Here is a 20,074-nt window from a genome sequence, read left to right on the forward strand (position 1 = left end):
CTGGCTGCTCCATGCAGACTGACAACTCTGGCTGCTCCATGCAGACTGACAACTCTGGCTGCTCCATGCAGACTGACAACTCTGGCTGCTCCATGCAGACTGACAGCTCTGGCTGCTCCATGCAGACTGACAGCTCTGGCTGCTCCATGCAGACTGACATCTCTGGCTGCTCCATGCAGACTGACAGCTCTGGCTGCTCCATGCAGACTGACAGCTCTGGCTGCTCCATGTAGACTGACAGTTCTGGCTGCTCCATGCAGGCTGGCAGCTCTGGCTGCTCCATGCAGGCTGGCAGCTCTGGCTGCGCTGAACAGGCGGGAGACTCAAGCAGCGCTGTAGAGGAGGAAGGCTCTGGCTGCGCTGAACAGGCGGAAGACTCCGGCAGCGCAGGAGAGGAGAAAGGCTCCGGCAGCGCTGGAGAGGCGAGGCGCACTGTAGGCCTGATGCGTGGTGCTGGCACTGGTGGTACTGAACCGAGGACATGCACAGGAAGCCTGGTGCGGGGAGCTACCATCGGAGGGCTGGTGTGTGGAGGTGGTACTGGATAGACCGGACCGTGCAGGCGCACTGGAGCTCTTGAGCACCGAGCCTGCCCAACCTTACCTGGCTCGATGCCCACTCTAGCCCGGCCGATACGCGGAGCTGGAATATACAGCACCGGGCTATGCACCCGCACTGGGGACACCGTGCGCACCACTGCATAACACGGTGCCTGCCCGGTCTCTCTAGCCCCCCGGTAAGCACAGGGAGTTTGCGCAGGTCTCCTACCTGGCGTAGCCATACTCCCTGTGAGCCCCCCAATAAATTTTTGGGGCTGACTCTCGGGTTTCCGTCCGCGCCGCCGTGCTTGCTTCGCCAACTCCATTCTCCGATAACCTTCTGCGCACTGCTCCATCAAATCCCAGGCGGGCACCGGCACTCTCCCTGGGTTGACCGCCCACCTGTCTATCTCCTCCCAAGAAGTATAGTCCATACTGTCCTCCTCTTTGGGCTGCTCCTGTTGCCTCTTCTCCTGCTGCACCTTTGGGCGGCTACACTCCCCTGGTTTAGCCCAGGGTCCTCTCCCGTCGAGGATTTCCTCCCATGTCCAGAAATCCTTATTGCGCATCTCCTCTTTGGGCTGCTCCTGCCTGTTGACACGCTGCTTGGTCCGTTTGTGGTGGGTGATTCTGTAACGGTTCTCTTCTATCTCCTCCTCTGACGAAGAGGTGGAACAAGGATCAGACCAAAATGCAGCGTGTAGATTGCAATCCATGTTTAATGAACAACGTGAAACACGAATAAACACAAAACACTACAAAACAAAGAACGTAACGAAAACCGAAACAGCCTATACTTGTGTAAATAAATAAAGAGATAGGAACAACGACACTAAGGACAATCACCCACGACAAACTCAAAGAATATGGCTGCCTAAATATGGTTCCCAATCAGAGACAACGATAAACACCTGCCTCTGATTGAGAACCACTCCAGACAGCCATAGACTTTGCTAGATAACCCCACTAGCTACAATCCCAATACATACACACCAAAACCCCAGGACAAAACACACCACAATACAAAAACCCCATGCCACACCCTGGCCTGACCCAATACATGAAGAAAAACACAAAATACTTAGACCAGGGTGTGACAGTTCTGTTATACACAGACAATATTTTGACAGTTTTAGAAACTTTAGAGTGTTTTCTATCCTAAGCTGTCAATTATATGCATATTCTAGCATCTGGTTGTAACGGTTTTCTTTAGGTGAAGTAGAGGCGGACCAAAACGCAGCGCAGTTGTTATTCATTGTACTTTAATAAAGAAACTGTACACAAATAAACTAACAAAACAACAAACGTGGAAAACCTAAAACAGTCCTATCTGGTGCAAAATACAGAGACAGGAACAATCACCCACAAACACACAGTGAAACCCAGGTTACCTAAATATGGTTCCCAATCAGAGACAATGACTAACACCTGCCTCTGATTGAGAACCATATCAGGCCAGACATAGAAATAGACAAACAAGACATCCAACATAGAATGCCCACTCAGATCACACCCTGACCAACCAAAACATAGAAACATACAAAGTAAACTATGGTCAGGGTGTGACAGTACCCCCCCCCCCCAAGGTGCGGACTCCGGCCGCAAAACCTGAACCTATCGGGGAGGGTCTGGGTGGGCATCTGTCCGCGGTGGCGGCTCTGGTGCTGGACGTGGCCCCCACTTCACCGTAGTCTTAGTCCCCCACCTTGTCCGCTTCCGTGGCCTCCTAGCCACGGCGACCCTACTTAATGACCCCACTGGACTGAGGGACAGCTCGGGACAGAGGGGCGGCAGCTCGGGACAGAGGGGCGGCAGCTCGGGACAGAGGGGCGGCAGCTCGGGACAGAAGGGCAGCAGCTCGGAACAGAGGGGCGGGGGCTCTGGCGCCTCTGGGCTGAGGGGCTCTGGCGCCTCTGGGCTGAGGCGCTCTGGCGCCTCTGGGCTGAGGGGCTCTGGCGCCTCTGGGCTGAGGAGCTCTGGCGCCTCAGACTCCGGCAGCAGTGCCGGACAGGCGGGAGACTCCGGCAGCAGCGCCGGACAGGCGGGAGACTCCGGCAGCAGCGCCGGACAGGCGGGAGACTCCGGCAGCAGCGCCGGACAGGCGGGAGACTCCGGCAGCGCTGGACAGGTGGAACGCACTGTAGGCCTGATGCGTGGTGCTGGCACTGGTGGTACTGGGCGGAGGACACGCACAAGAAGCCTGGTGCGGGGAGCTGCCACCGGAGGGCTGGTGTGTGAAGGTGGCACTGGATGGACCGGACCATGAAGGCGTACTGGAGATCTTGAGAGCAGGGCTGGCACCAACCGCCCTGCCTGGATCTTCACCCTAGCCCGGCAGATGTGGGAAGCTGGGGTGTAGCGCACCAGGCTAAGCATGCGTACTGGGGACACCGTGCGAACCACCGCATAACACGGTGCCTGACCAGCACCACGCCCGCCACGGTTAGCACTGCTAGGAGCACTGTAGTGCTGAGATGGCACAGGACGTGCAAGGCTAGGGAGATGCACAGGAGGCCTGGTGCGTGAGGCTGGCACAGTCTTCACCAGACCCCTAGCACGCACCTCAGGATGAGTATGGAGAGCTGACCCAGGTGCCATTAAATCCCTGACACGCTCCGTCGGGCGAATGTCGTGCCTCATGCACCAAACCAGCAACTCCCTCATATCTCTCTCCTCCAATTTCCCCATTAAATCCTTCACAGTCTCTGCTTCGCTCACCTCCAACACCAGCTCTGGTTCTGAGCTCCTCCTTGGCTCCTCACGATAAACGGGGGGAGTTGGCTCAGGTCTGACTCCTGACTCTGCCACACTCCCCCTGTGCCCCCCACAAGACATTTTTGGGGCTGACTCTCGGGCTTCCGTCCGCGCCGCCGTGCTTGCTTCACCAACCTCATTCTCCTGTAACCTTCCGCACACTGCTCCATCGAATCCCAGGCGGGCTCCGGCACTCTCCCTGGGTCGACCGCCCACCTGTCTATTTCCTCCCAAGTAGTATAGTCCATATTCTTGCTGTCCAAACCGTCCTCCCATGTCCATTCCTCTCGCTGCTCCTGCTGCCGTTTCTCCTGCTGCACCTTGGGGCGGCGACACTCCCCTGGCTTTGCCCAGGGTCCTCTCCCGTCGAGGATTTCTTCCCAAGTCCAGAAGTCCTTATTACGCTGCTCCTGCTGCTGCCCGTTACCACGCCGCTTGGTCCTTTTGTGGTGGGTGATTCTGTAACGGTTTTCTTTAGGTGAAGTAGAGGTGGACCAAAATGCAGCGTGGTTGTTATTCATTGTACTTTAATAAAGAAACTGTACACGAATAAACTAACAAAACAACAAACGTGGAAAACCTAAAACAGTCCTATCTGGTGCAAAACACAGAGACAGGAACAATCACCCACAAACACACAGTGAAACCCAGGTTACCTAAATATGGTTCCCAATCAGAGACAATGACTAACACCTGCCTCTGATTGAGAACCATATCAGGCCAGACATAGAAATAGACAAACAACTTCCAACATAGAATGCCCACTCAGATCACACACTGACCAACCAAAACATAGAAACATACAAAGTAAACTATGGTCAGGGTATATATATACATACACACACATACATATACATACACACATGCATATACACATATATACGCGTACACATACCACCCATACATACGTACACCATTTTCCTCTTCCCGCTCGGTGCTTCTAATAGGCGGTTTACTTTGGGAACGTTATTTTTCCAAAAATGAAAATAGTGCCCCCTAGTTTCAAGATTATTAATGGTCTTTCTCATCTCATTGTAAGTGTTGCCCTCTTTTGCTTGGATCTTCTAGTGACATACTCAGAAGAAGCTTGTGAGGATGAATGGCGTGGCTCATCACATATCTTCTGACTGTTAGAGCCTAGTTGACTAGAAGGAGTTGTAAGGGCCCTGAAAACCCACTAGGCACACGCTGGTTGAATCAACGTTGTTTCCATGTCATTTCAACAAAATTACGTTGAACCAACGTGGAATAGACGTTGAATTGACGTCTGTGCCCGTAGGTAACACTTAGCTGGTGTCGCCTCCTCTCTTACCTCCGCATGAGTAGAGTAGAGTATGCTAGTCAGTAGTCATAGATCAAACAGCGATGGTCAATGCAGCTTAGAAAACATGATAGGATCTTCATGAGAACAGATAAGTAGAGTTGACCATCTCATTCTCCTTTTGAAGATCGAATAAACAGATCAGTTTTGCAAAGAGATGAGTCCAGTTGACTATGCATTAGCTCTGCTCAACTTAGTAGCAATGTAGCTAGGCCTAATATGCATTTTTAGCCAGAACGTTAGTTAGTAAAAGTGTTATGTCACCATTTAAGCCTCCCAAAGGAAGTTGAATGGACCAGGGTATTCAGGATTTCACCACTTACTATTATTAAAGTGGTCCCCCTCATTGGTAAACCATATATTCAATATGCAATGTAATTGCAGTGTAGCCTAGGTATACATTATTACAAAGTAGAACTTAGATGCATATGAGTGGTTTATGTGCTGAATTACATGCATGAAATGAAATGAAAATTAAGAAATTAATTGTAACTAAAAATCCCCTATCTTTAGAATCCTTACTTGACATTATTATTTGATGCCAAGCTGCAGGGAGAACACAGAGCATCAGGTCTCACAGGAGATGATGAGTAAGAACAACAATGTTCTCAACCCCACCCTTCCCCACTTCCTCTCTTTCCACTCTCTGTCTGTCTGTGTGTGTGTGTGTGTGTGTGTGTGTGTGTGTGTGTGTGTGTGTGTGTGTGTGTGTGTGTGTGTGTGTGTGTGTGTGTGTGTGTGTGTGTGTGTGTGTGTGTGTGTGTGCATACTCGGGTGAGAAGTGTGGCTTTTTGGCGACCTCTTGCCCGACTCGGGTCACACTCTGTGCCCTGGCCAATAAACACCTTTCACACCTGGTTTTATAGAACCATGGAAATTAAATGATATGGGTAAAGAAGAATTTGCAACATACAGTAGATAAGTGAAAGGTCACTAGTCTAGTGTAGTGTGGTAGTTTGATGCTGATATCTTAATGTTTCTGGGTGGTTTCTGAAGTCATTACATAGCAATACTTTAGATTTTTATGAGATACAGTCCATGTGATTTATGTTATGAGAATCATGTCAGAACCTTTGTTTGTGGGGTTCTGAGTTGTGCCTTGTGCATTACATTGATAGGTAGCACTAATGATGTGCTGGTATTTTGGAACAGGGTGGAGCTGATGGTATGTGGTAAAGACTATGTTCCATTACGCGAAAGAGAAACTGAATGCCTGGCTGTTCAGTAGGGCTGTGAACTTGACAAGCCGGGTATAACCTTGACAAGCCGGGTATAAATAACAGTTCGATTGGAAATGTGGTCAACACCTTCAGAAGCAACAACAACCAGCACTATGTTCCCATGGCCCACTGACTGTGCCAGCCGAGGTTGGCCTACAGAGAAACATCACTACCATGTTAACATGAGCCTATTTGAGAGTAGTTTCAGTTCTTTGTGAAATGATTTATATATTTATATGTGGAAATAAAGGTATGAGGATACAATACGTTGGCATAAATAAGGCCAGGAGTTTTTCCTGACATTACCAGGAATAATTTTGGTCCCTACACTTTTAGAAAAAACCTGCTATCTAGAACCTAAGGGTTATTTGGCTGTCCCCAAAGGAGAACCCTTACTGGTTCCAGGTAGAACCCTTTTGGGTTCCATATAAAACGCTTTCCACAGAGGGTTCTACATGGAACCCAAAAGGGTTCTACTTGGAACCAAAAAGGGTTCTACCTGGAACCAAAAAGGGTTCTCCTTTGGGGACAGCCAAATAACCCTTTTGGAATCTTAAAAAAAAAGTGTAGTCAGAAAACACTGCCGTCCCTAGGGCCTTGGAATGGCATCACCCACCGCTTTCCACAGAGGGTTCTATACCTGGAAGGGTTCTACTGCCGTCCCTAGGGCCTTGGAATGGCATCACCCACCGAGGAGAGATCTGATGAACTTGTGAACTGAATCCTCTGTTGGTTATGTGGGCAGAAACTCTACCCATCTGCTCGCCATAAAACCCAGCATAAAAGAGGAAATTGCTCTCGCCGTGTATTTTGGTACTGGGTTTATGCAATATACTATATGGCCCATCTAATTTAATGTGTTTAATTCATACCATGCTGGCATATTGTTTCATTACAATTTTGTGTGTATGCGATGGTGTTGTTTGTCTACTCTCTCCATTTTGCTTAAGTTGAGCTGCTTGTGGCTTTTGGTGCTGACAGTGATAAAGAAAAACTTCACATTTCTGTGGTAAAAGTTATCAAACCATCACTTAATACCTCAAGTTGTCCCCGTAACCACATATTTAATCTTTGAGACATCAGTGTAACATTTATAGTTCAAATGGGAGTACACCATATCTGTTGGGGAAATGACTGTGTCCTTACTGTCTCAATGTCTTCAGGTAAAAGCAGCCCTGTCAACTTGCCTGGAGGAGCGGGTGACTTGGCCAAGCCCTGCGACCCCTTCCAGCCGTTCGGCAGTGACGCCATCGACCCATTTCAGAGTAAAAAGGTGGTCGGAGACCCCTTTAGTGGCAAAGACCCTTTTGCTCCTTCTGCCTCAAGTAAAGCCTCTAAAGACTCTTCCTTGGGTTTTGCAGACTTCAGTTCTGTAAGTTGAGCTCAGTGATACTCTCTCTCTGTCCAGACCAGTCTTTATATACCTAGCCACTACCTCGCTACTTCTAGCTCCCACAACGTTTAACTGAAGGATCTAGAGAAGAGCAGACGACAAGGCTCAGCCTGTCTATCTAGACCTTTCTGCTGCATCTCATCCTGGCCTCCCCTTCACTGTGCAGATGTCTCTGTTTGTGAATAACCTACCTTCACTCCACACAAAGACCAGAGCCAGGCATCTGTCCAATCAGACCCATGGCATATTAACCACCATGTAACAGGCTAACTGTTCAGACCTATGGCATAATCCATAGCAATAACTACTGTTCATGATCACTGATCATCTGAGCGTGCGTTCCAACCCTACCTCATATCTAAGATGATGACACTAGCTGTTTCCTGTTGAAGAAGGCTCACTTTCCTGTACTGTGTTCTGATTCTGGGGGGGGATTTCTCTCAACACATGCATTGTAGTTGGTTGCACACCACCTACAATGCATTTGATGTTGTGCAGTAAAGCACAGGAGCTGCATTGAAGAAGTGATACCCAGTACTCATGCAGGCAAGGGTGTCAGCCATTTTTGTGGTTTGATGTGTACGCTGCGATCGGAACATTTAAACAAATACAAATATATTTTGTTTGCTGCTAGTTAGCATGCTATAGCGCAGGGGTATTCAACTCTTGTCCTATGAGATCCGGAGCCTGCTGGTTTTCTGTTCTACCTGATAAATAATTACACCCTGATTAGAGGGGAACAATGAAAAAAAATGCAGTTGAACTGGCTTTGAGGTCCAGAGTTGAGTTTGAGGGCTAAAACAAGCGCAATTGGAAAGTATTATATCTCTGGCAATCCTCTCTGGCAGTTCAATAAGTGGATTCTGGCAGAGTGTGAATTATTATTCAACCAGCCAATGGTTGCTTTAAAATCAGTGTTGAATAATCCAGCCAGTGTGGTGCTATGGCCTGGGCTGTCTGTGAGTACAGTTACATTCACACAATAATACTATTATTGTGGATAGTCATATTAATATAATACTTTGTTTAAAACGTTTGCATGCTTTGCAAGAAGAACAATTTCCCTAATAATCCTGTTTCCATGGACACATATGAAATCAGGCTACCTGATGGGACTTAAATAAATACAGATAATTGGCAATCACAATAAATGTTCTACCACAGTGACCATGTTATTTTTGCAAAGCCTATTTGATTCTGAGTTCGGACATATAAAGTTTGTATGTGAAAACGACACTACATGGACAAAAGTAGTGTCTCGTCAAACATCTCATTCTAAAATCATGGGCATTAATATGGAGTTGGTCCCCCCTTTGCTGCTATAACAGCCTCCACTCTTCTAGGAAGGTTTTCCACTAGATGTTGGAACATTGCTGCTATAACAGCCTCCACTCTTCTAGGAAGGTTTTCCACTAGATGTTGGAACATTGCTGCGGGGACTTTCTTCTATTCAGCCACAAGAGAATTAGTGAGGTCAGGCACTGATGTTGGGCGATCAGGCCTGGCTCGCAGTTGTCGTTCCAATTCATCCCAAAGGTGTTTGATGGGATTGAGGTCAGGGCTCTGTACAGGCCAGTCAAGTTCTTCCACATCATTTCTGTATGGACCTTGCTTTCTGCACGGGTGTATTGTCATGCTGAAACAGGAAAGGGCCTTCCTCAAACTGTTGCCAGAAAGTTGGAAGCACAGAATCGTCTAGAATCTAATAGTATACTGTAGCGTTAAGATTTCCCTTCACTGGAACTAAGGAGCCTGAACCTCCTCCACCAAACTTTACAGTTGGCACTATGCATTGGGGCAGGTAGCTTTCTCCTGGCATCCGCCAAACTCAGATTCGTCCTTTCGGAATTCCAGATGGTGAAACGTGATTCATCACTCCAGAGAATGCGTTTCCACTGCTCCAGAGTCCAATGGCGGGGAGCATTACACCACTCCAGCCGAAGCTTGGCATTGCGCATTATGATCTTAGGCTTGTGTGCGGCTGCTTGGCCATAGAAAACCATTTCATTAAGCTCCTGACTAAGAGTTATTGTGCTGACATGCTTCCAGAGAATGTTTTGAACTCGGTAGAGAGTGTTGCAACCGAGAACAGATTATTTTTACGCACTTCAGCAGTCCCGTTCTGTGAGCTTATGTTTGGCCTACCACTTCGCGGCTGAGCTGTTTTTGCTCCTAAACATTTCCGCTTCACAATAACAGCATTTACAGTTGACCGGGGCAGCTCTAGCAGGGCAGAAATTTAACAAACTGACTTGTTGGAAAGGTGGCATCCTATGACGGTGCCACATTGAAAGTCACTGAGCTCTACAGTAAGGTTATTCTACTGTCAATGTTTGTCTATGGAGATTGCATGGCTGTCTGCTAGATTTTATACACCTGTCAACAACGAGTGTGGCTGAAATAGCCAAATCCACTCATTTGAGGTGGTGTCCACATACATTTGGCCATGTAGTGTGTTTCTAAGATGCATAATTCAGTTTTTTGAACTCACTCGCAGATAAGAGGGAGGCTTGCACTAGGTGTTATAATCGGCGTATGCTTACTTCGTCTTTTATTTTACGCCAATTAAGATAAGCAGAGTAAAGTGTTTACATGACTATTACCATACTCGGCCTACTACCATAATCAGTTTAATCTAAAATGATTAGTGTGCATGTAAATGTACTCAGTGAAGCCATAATCCAGCATACTCATATTTGAATACTTAGCTCCAATCATCAGCAGTCAGTCAATCAGTCACTCAGTCAGCCAGTCAGTCAGTCAGTCACTTATTAAGTAATTCAGTCAGTAAGTCAGTCAGTCAGTGTGTCATTAGTCCCTTATTAAGTCATTCAGTGAGTAAGTCAGTGAGTCAGTAAGTCAGTCAGTCAGTGTGTGCCCTAATGTCAGGCTAGGCCAGAGAGGGAAGCCAATCCGGTGTGGTTTAGTGACTGACAGCTCCAGGTCACTGGTCTGGCTGTGGGATCTGTTGACATGGGAAGCAGCAGTATCACTACTCAGCTCTCAGTCCTGAGTTCTTACCCAGCATGTCTATGGTGTGTGTCAGTGATGTGTGTCCTACTAGTGTGTAGATGCAGTATCAGTTTGTCTTTTCTTGAGGCTTAGTTTGCTCAGCCTGGTTAGTGTTGGTCTGCTGCATGACATTGGTAGCATAGATCCTACTTTACCATCTCTGACTTGTGCCAAATTACTCCCAAAGTAACCAAAACATTTTGAACAGAATCAGCTGCCTGGATTTTATTGAAACTAAAGAGGCATAGTGTTCCACAATAAAGATTTTATCTAGAAAAATACCATATCATATAATAATATAATAATAATAAATAATCATATATTAACTTGGCCCCTGAATTGAATGATGAATCATTTGAAACAAATGTAATGTATCTATTAAATGCCTCAATGGATTCTGTTCCATACTTATTTTGGTGAGTCAGAATTGAAGGCGCTCATTTGAGTCTGACATCTGAATCAGATCTAAGGTTGGTAAAGCAGTGTCTCCTGATATGTGTGTTTTGGTATGCATGGGAGAGTTCCTAGCTCTACTTTGCTGTGATCCTTACACAGGCTAGATCTCATACTATCACTTTAACAGATTAGGAAAATGTCACTTTCTTCCTTTCCATTTTCTCCCTGCATGTCACTGTTGCATGTTATCTTAAATATGCTTTTAGTTGCTTGTTCATTTTCACTTGGGACCAAACTGAAAAGTCCTCCATTTTGCTTTGTCATAGTTAGTTGTATCTTGTGGTGTTTCGAAGTGTGCTCGGTGTAAAATGGATGGTGATGTGCGATTGGTGAATTATTTCTTTGGTGTTTTATCATTCATTTTTCTCTCGCAGGACCAGAAAAGGTTAAGGTAAGAATGTTTGAACATGCGGTCAAATTGAATAGTGGCTTGTTTTGTGTTTTGGTCTCATACTTTAGGCTCTGAGCACAACCACTTAGGTTTAACAATAAGAAGCACCTTTCCTCCAACAGCAGAACACACTTGAATTGAATATTAAAGTAAGGATAGGGATAGGTCAGCTAGTGTGTGTCTAGTGGTGTGTATATTTTGTGTGTGTGCTGATGTGTGTTAATATGTGTGTATACGTTGTATAGTTATAAGAGCAGAGTAGATGGTGACTATGAAATCTACAGTCATGTATATCCTCTTACTGTAGCCAGGCAAACATGGAAGTTTACCCTTTATATACAGTGTAAGGTTCACTAAAATGCAATAATCTGTCAAGACACCTTCTAATGTATGTGTTTTGTATATGGTGTGAGGGATGAATCATTTGTATGTTAAATGCTTCTCTCCTGTTCTCTCTGTAGTTTGGAAATGAGGCTCAGCAACTGGAGTGGGCGAAGAGAGAGAGTGAGCGAGCGGAGCGGGAGCGGCTGAAGAGGCTCCGGCAGCAGGAGCAAGAGGACTTAGAGCTGGCCATCGCTCTCAGCAAGGCAGAGATGTCCCATGGGTGACCTGGACTGGACTGGACACCCACACACACACACACACACACATCCCACTGCACAAAAACTGGTTGAATCAACGTTGTTTCCACATCATTTCAACAAAAAATAAATACATGTGATGACATTGAATTAAAGTTGAAAACTCATTGGATTTGTAAAAAGTCAGTAACATAAGGGTATTTAGTATTTTTTTTCAACTAACTTTTAACCTAAATCCAATCCAATGACATATTTTTTGTTGATTTCATGTTGAGTTCACGTTAGTTGACAACTTGAAGAAATGTAAATCAAAACTAGACGTTGAACTGAATTCTGTGCCCAGTGGGATGCCCACGCACATAGAGATACAGACACATATAGACAAACACACATGTAGAGAAACACACACATAGAGATACAGACACATATAGACAAACACACAGATAGACATACTCTTACTAGCATTACTCGTGCACATACACATGCGTGTACGACTCACACACCATACCCCATCACACTGTGAAGGACCTGGAGCTGGCCATTTCTCTCAGGGCCGATGTGCCCAACACATGTCCGCTTCCTTAACCACACACAGACACACACCACCGCCACAACACACATACACACGCCATCTGATACGCACACACAGAAACACACAATCTCTGGATGGACAAACTCTCAAAGCAAAAAAAAAATACAAAACAGAACTTTTGGGGTTATCCTGGGCCCTGTGGAAACCAGTGGTGTGGTGGTGTAGTGGAGGGGAAACGCAAGTAAATGCAGTTTACCAACCTTTTTTATTTTTTTGTGACAGTTAATCCGCCTTTTGCAAATGCATTACTTTTTTCACCACGACCGGTGATCAGAGTTTACCAACCTATTTTTTTTACCACTACATCACTGGTGGAAATAGAACTGGATTTGACTTTACGGTGGTAGGTTGGAGTTGGAGTGGGAGATTGAAGCCAACAATCACAATCTCTCTTACTGTTTTTAATTGATAGGTGGGGAGGGGAAAAGATGATGACCCGTGGTTTTAGAATTAACTGATGCACTGTTTAAATGCACTATAGAGGCTGGCTCAACATGAAAGATGTAAAGATGAACATAATATGTGTTGGTTTGGTGAATGAGCATGAATCGCAGCTGGAGCTCTGACAGATGTGAAGAAGGGAATACCTAAAGGTTATGCTGGAATGCTTATTAAGATTGAGACATTATTTTAGTATTGGTTTATTATGTGAATGTGGCAAGCCAGTGGCAGGGTTCTTCTTTGACTGGCTACTGTAAGTGTTGTGTGAGAGAGAGGTCTGTTTGGACCAGAACAAACTGTACAGATATATTTTCTTTCTCTTTGAGTGTGAGATAGTAGATGCATTGTTTTGACAATAATTCAGTGCTTCTTCAGCGAACATAGGAAGAAGGAATGGGTACTTAGCTGTGCCTCCTCTGAAAGTTCAAGTAAGTTCACAAAGCTGTGATGTATATCAAACAACAACCAAAAAAGGCGAGATGAGGGAAATTATTTCAAGTTTTATTATGGAGTTTTTTTAATAATATTTTTTTTCACTATGTGATGTGTTATTTTATTATTTTAGGTATTATTTGTTAAAAGACAGAAACATTTTGTTTATTACGATTCTAGTTGAAAAAAGCTGCCAAAAATTACAGACCTACAAGCACAAGCTGCAGAGAGGTTAAAGAAAGTTAGAAATGGCCTGTGGTTTTCTTCAGCTAACCATCAATAATATGCAAATTCATTAGGTCACATGAGTTTCACAGCTATAACTGGAATATTCCGCTGTTTACGGTACAGTGTGTCATAGTTTGATGTTACAACTTGGGCTCAACCACTTTTATTTATAGCTGCTTTGTCTTTTACTTGAAACTCCTTGCTGATGGTACTGCCTGCTTAGCACATTACACCTGTGGGTTTTACTTCACTTTCACCTTAATTAAGCTTTGAATTGAACTGAATAGAGATGATGATAATAGCAGCTGAGGTCCTAACCATATGAAAAGGACACTTACATTAATTGCCCCTGTGTTCTGTCTTTTCCTGTTGTACTGAACTGTATGTGTCCTACATTGACTTTTATAAGCTTCCATGTAATGTCATTGTTGTCACCTACTATTGTACTAGTCTGAGTGAAATGACCTCACCTAACTATATGGGATGTTGTGAAAATGCATTATGAAAGTTACATCCCCTTTGGGTTGGGAAAGGACATGATTTAAGTTGCCACAAGGTGGAAATAGAAACCATCTCTCTGTAACATTTATTTGTTAATTTTACATATCAAACTTCTTTGCTCTAGTGGTTAAAACAGTGTAATTATATTATATGTGAAGAACCTGTTCTGGTACAGATCTGACCTTTAACTGTGCTGCTGTATATAGCTGACTCACTGGGCAAAAACTGGTTGAATCAATATTGTTTCCACGTTGAATCAATGTTGTTTCCATTTTAACAAAAAAATGTATGCGATGACATTGAGTCAACGTAGAAAAAAGTAATCAACGTGAGGGAATTTGGTCTTTTGTTTAGGGATAGGGTAACCTAACGAAGCAGGGGTAAAAGAAACGCCTGAAACCAGATGCACTGGTCTTGACGAGAAGAAAAAAAACTGTTGGGGGAGGTTCTCTTCTGCACTGTTCAACCAATCCAGTAAATGTGGAGGAGGAGTTAAGGGTACCCCTAACCCTACGTAAATCGAATGACATGTTGAATTTTTGTTGTTGAATTCATGTTAGTTGACAACTCAACCAAATGTAAATCAAAACTAGACGTTGAACTGATGTCTGTGCACGGTGGGAGGTAACCTGGGGTCGTCTGCATTTGACCCTTGACCTTTTTGGCCCTACCTGTGGTGTTTTAATCACAGGTCAGACTCTCGAAGCTTGGGATGCCAACAGTCCCGCCCTTACCCAGCATGCTGTATGTCAGAACCCCTGTAGTGCACCTTCAGGTTAAATCCACAGTGAGGGTGTTTGGTTGGCCGGAGACTCAGCCACAGCTCTCTGTTCATTGGTCATTTCATGCCCTTTTTATATGCCTTGAAAATACATTCATCATTTCTTACTCCATTCTTTGAAGTTAGCCTAGCGGTTAAGAGCATTGGGCCAGTAACTGAAAGGTTGCTGGTTCAAATCCCTGAGCTGGCAAGGTGGAAACAAATCTGTCATTATGCCCTTAAGTAAGACAGTTAACCTCCAGCAACAACTGCTCCCCGGGTGCCGATGATGTCAATTAAGGCAGCACCTCTCTGATTCAGAGGGGTTGGGTTAAATGCGGATGACACATTTAGCTTGAAATCAGTCAGTTGTGCAACTGAATAGGTCTTCCCTTGATCTGACACTGTTGGATTGGTGAAAGAAAGGGTTCCATTATGTATCCCAATCACCCAACCATTCATGTCAGATTAGGGAGGCAGGATGGAGTATTGAAATAGGGCCCAACACTACCTAGTGTTCTCTACATACTTACCACTCATGCTGTATTTTGTCTTTGATACCTACATCGTGCAATAGGTTTTATTTCGTATTTTTCTCGTTCGTGTGCTGAAAACACCTGTGAATCCCATTGGACTTTTAATATGTCTATGCTTTTAATACGAGTGCCCTCTGCCCCAACTTGGCTGAGTTTGATCATACATTCAGAGGTACATGCAGAGGCCTAATACAAGCCTAAACAGATTGTAGAGATTGTAGAGGACTTATCTTTTGTTTTTCTGACAACTGATCTGTCTTCTGAAGCTCGATGCATTCCTTTTTCTTTTGGTCTGCCTTTAATTGTCTTTCCGCTGTAGATGAGAAGAAATAATCAAAGCTGTCTTAAACGGTATACTATGTCTGTTATATTTGTCCCATAAGAAGTGAAAAAATGTACAACTTAAAACATTTTGAGGATATATGACTATACACTAAGAGTAAAAAAAAATGCTTGGATTTATTTTAAATGTTAATCCTATGTACATGGTCATTGTTTACTAGAATAAACATTTCATTTAAATAAATAGGACTCATGTTTTTTTGTGGTGTTTTTTTATTTAATTGATTTTCCTTTTGCACGTGCACTGAGTATAGTTGTGGCCAAAAGTTTTGAGAATGACACAAATATAAATTTTCACAAAGTCTGCTGCCTCAGTTTTTATGATGGCAATTTGCATATAATCCAGAATGTTATGAAGAGTGATCAGATGAATTGCAATTAATTGCAAAGTCTCTCTTTGCCATGCAAATGAACTGAATCCCCCAAAAACATTTCCACTGCATTTCAGCCCTGCCACAAAAGGACCAGCTGACATCATGTCAGTGATTCTCTCGTTAACACAGGTGTGAGTGTTGACGAGGACAAGGCTGGAGATCACTCTGTCATGCAGATTGAGTTCGAATAACAGACTGGAAGCTTCAAAAGGATGGTGGTGCTTGGAATCATTGTTCTTCCTCTGTCAAGCATGGTTACCTGCAAGGAAACATGTGCCGTCATCATTGCTTTGCACAAAAAGGGCTTCACAGGCAAGGATATTGCTGCCAGTAAGATTGCACCTAAATCAACCATTTATTGGATCATCAAGCACTTCAAGGAGAGCGGTTCAATTGTTGTGAAGAAGGCTTCAGGGCGCCCAAGAAAGTCCAGCAAGCACCAGGACCGTCTCCTAAAGTTGATTCAACTGCAGGATCGGGGCACCACCAGAACAGAGCTTGCTCAGGAATAGCAGCAGGCAGGAGTGAGTGCATCTGCACGCACAGTGAGGCAAAGACTTTTGGAGGATGGCCTGGTGTCAAGAAGGGCAGCAAAGAAGCCACTTCTCTCCAGACAAAACATCAGGGACAGACTGATATTCTGCAAAAGGTACAGGGATTGGACTGCTGAGGACTGGGGTAAAGTAATTTTCTCTGATGAATCCCCTTTCCGATTGTTTGGGACATCCGGAAAAAAGCTGCTCAGCTATGGAAACTCATTTCATGAAGCTCCCGACGAACAGCTCTTGTGCTGACGTTGCTTCCGGTTTTGAACTCGGTAGTGAGTGTTGCTTCGCACTTCAGCACTCAGCGGTCCCTCCAACAGTCTTGAAGGAGTTCCCACATATGCTGAGCACTTGTTGGCTGCTTTTCCTTCACTCTGCGGTCCAACTCATCCCAAACCATCTCAATTGGGTTGAGGTCTGGTGATTGTGGAGGTCGGTTATCTGATGCAGCACTCCATCACTCTCCTTCTTGGTCAAATAGCCCTTACACAGTCTGAAGGTATGTTTTGGGTCATTGTCCTGTTGAAAAACAGGTGCAAAGCAGATGGGATGGCGTATCGCTACAGAATGCTGTGGTAGCCATGCTGGTTAAGTGTGCCTTTAATTCTAAATAAATCACTGACAGTGTCCAGCAAAGCACCCCCACACCATCACACCACCTCCTCCATGCTTCACGGTAGGAACCACACATGCAGAGATCATCTCGATCATCCGAGTCTCACAAGACACGGCGGTTGGAACCAGAAATCTCAAATTTAGACTCATCATACCAAAGGACAGATTTTCACCGGCCCATTGCTTGTGTTCTTGGCCCAAGCAAGTCTCTTCTTATTGGTGTCGTTTAGTAGTGGTTTCTTTGCAGCAATTCTACCATGAAGGCCTGATACACTCAGTCTCTGAACAGTTGATTTTAAGATGTGTCTGTTGCTTGAACTCTGTGAAGCATTTATTTGGGGTGCCATTTCTGAGGCTGGTAACTCCTCTACAGCAGAGGTAACAGAGGGTCTTCCTTTCCTGTGGCGGTCCTCACGAAAGCCAGTTTCATCATAGCGCATGATGGGTTTTGCGACTGCACTTGAAGAAACTTCTTGAAATTTTCCGTATTGACCGACCTTCATGTCTTAAAGTAATGATTGACTGTCGTTTCTTTTTGCTTATTTGAGCTTTTCTTGCCATAATATGGACTTGGTCTTTTACGAAATAGGGCTATCTTCTGTATACACCCCTACCTTGTCACAACACAACTGGCTCAAATTGGCTCAAATGCATTACGAAGGAAATAAATTCCACAAATTAATATTTAACAAGGCACACCTGTTAATTGAAATGCATTCCAGGTGACTACCTCCTGCAGCTGGTTGAGAGAATGCTAAGAGTGTGCAGAGCAGTCATCAAGGCAAAGGGTGGATACTTTGAAGAATCTGAAATACAAAATATACTTTTTTATATGAATCAGCCAAAGATTCATAGACTTCATTTACCCCCCAGGGGTGTTGGTTCATACTTCTTGACCTTTTGAATTAAAACTCCCTCAAATTAGTAAATACTGTAGATCTAAACCTCTAGACAAGATGCTCATTGATGGTCCCCCAAATGCCGGACCTGCCAAAAAGCAACACCAGGCAATAAAATGGGCTGTGAATTACAGCCGTCTATATTTCAAGGATACAGCTGCACGTGTGAAAATAATTCTGTGCCAACAGACCACTCATTTCTGGACATATTACTTGAAACCCAAGCAAGTCCTGTGTTCGGAATGTTAACTGTCTCCGTATGAAATAACAGGAAATTCCTAGGTAAGTTTGTATTTACCTTATACTAATGGAAGTACGGAAATGAAATGCTGTTTGCCTTTAAAGATGAAAATGGGACATGGAGACGTATTAAAGATATGCTCATCTCACAAATTGCCCCTCCAATATTTGTATCTATATTTGTGCATTCTTTTTGGGGTATTTACTAGTGTTGTCTTTTACTTTTTCAACGAGTGACTGAATTGACATGTTTTCTTAACAAGAACATGACATGTTAAGAGCAGAAAGGTTGCACATGTTGTCACTAGCAGCATATTTCAGCACGTGTTTTCACTAGGACAATTGTGCTACCCCCTCTTTAAAGAGAATTTCTGGAAATAATGGGATATCCCTTGCCAGCTGTGGAGGGTCTCCAGTGCTAGTTTAATGCTTCATGATGTTGGAGAATGCTTACACTCCACATGTGCACACACACACACCCTTATAGGGGAGTTGGGGGTCCATAGTTGTCAGAGGTATCTGTAAGGGGATCTCCCATATGCCTTCTCCCTGTTGGGGCCGATACATGGAGACCCCAACTTTCTGACAGCTAGCTGGGGGCCATTATGTTTTTCAGCCTTAGTTCCAAGAGCTAGAATTTAATTGAACCTTTATTTAACTAGGCAAGTCAGTTAAGAACAATGACGGTGTAGGGACAGTGGGTTAACTGCCTTGTTCAGGGGTAAAATGACAGATTTTTACCTTGTCAGCTCAGGGATTTGATCTAGGAAACCTTTCGGTTACTGGCCCAACACTCTAACCACTAGGCTACATGCCACCCCAATGCTAGAAAAGCCTAGGAAAACAGTTAAGAGAACCCCCCTTTAACCAATCTGCCATAGTTAATAAATAATCTGCCCTGGACCTGAGGAGTAGCAGACCCAGTCCCGTTGGCCCAGTCTATTTTATCAGCTGTTGGTGAGGGAAGGAGTGGGGCTTGCTGCTCTAGAGCAGGGCTGCCTGGCCTGGCTGACCCATGAATGTTGTGGTACAGACCAGGGGAAAGTGTTCATGTTTTCCAATAGGACTGACTGTCAGGGGAGGAATGCTGACTAAAACAGTCCAGATGGACCCTCTCTGGTACTCTGTCACTCCATATAATTCACCATTAGTCTGATGCTTATCTTTGAGAAATATATCTTGTGGTATGCACTGAAGCAGTACTAGGGCTACATACAGCTGGGGAGGGGAGATGGTTTTTGTATCGCAAATATACAACGAAGTTGATGTTGGTATGGAAGTGTTTTTCCCGAAATGAACCGAGACATGAACATATTTATCAATGAACAAAAATATGCTTTATATATCAAGTGCCTTAGAAATTGAGTTGTGTATTTCCGGCCTCAAGTGCATAGTGGTGACTGTGCTCACCATGTGTCTGTTGGCAAAGGACCCCACTCTTTCACTTCACACAGTATCATTCTACATAGGACTGTATTTAGCCAGTACCAATGTTAATCCATGTTGTTCATCCATAGACCAGATGAGTATCTTCCACTGAGGAGCTTCTAAACAGCTCCAGTAGATGGTGTACTCATCCTTTGACATTCCCACTTTTCCCACACATGTTAATTGGCTTCTGGCTGCCATGAAGTCTAGGAGATCAATCCTTTCCTGGTATAATCGATGTCATACATTTGACTCAGACAGGATCTTAGTATGAGATGTTGGGACTTTACACTGAATATGGAGGCCAGGCTTGTTGTGCCTCTCAAAGTCTTGGTGAATATCCTGTTGAGTGTTATTACTGGAAACTGAAATTTGGGCATTTGTCTGTGTTCTGTTGCCCATTGGGGGCCAACTGTGATATGTATCTCCACAAACACACACACACAGACACACACACACACACACACACACACA

At 44.6% G+C, this 20,074-nt stretch overlaps 1 protein-coding gene across 6 annotated transcripts in view; it reads left to right on the plus strand.

The window, feature by feature from the left end:
* eps15l1a (epidermal growth factor receptor pathway substrate 15-like 1a) overlaps nucleotides 1–15,683 on the plus strand; it is a 46,539-nt gene extending 30,856 nt beyond the window's left edge. For 3 of the 6 annotated variants that reach the window (XM_024423219.2, XM_042323051.1, XM_024423221.2), the window contains 2 exons: nucleotides 6,998–7,206; nucleotides 11,548–15,683. In XM_024423219.2, the coding sequence (XP_024278987.1) occupies nucleotides 6,998–7,206; nucleotides 11,548–11,694 (356 nt within the window). In that variant the 3' untranslated portion in view covers nucleotides 11,695–15,683. Of the gene's footprint in view, nucleotides 1–6,997; nucleotides 7,207–11,069; nucleotides 11,087–11,547 lie in introns of all 6 variants that reach the window. The other 3 variants (XM_024423220.2, XM_024423222.2, XM_024423223.2) reach the window with 3 other exon arrangements.
* The last annotated feature ends 4,391 nt before the right edge of the window (nucleotides 15,684–20,074 follow it).

The sequence above is a fragment of the Oncorhynchus tshawytscha genome, linkage group LG06 (genome assembly GCF_018296145.1).
Source record: "Oncorhynchus tshawytscha isolate Ot180627B linkage group LG06, Otsh_v2.0, whole genome shotgun sequence".
Taxonomy (NCBI): Eukaryota; Metazoa; Chordata; class Actinopteri; order Salmoniformes; family Salmonidae; genus Oncorhynchus; species Oncorhynchus tshawytscha.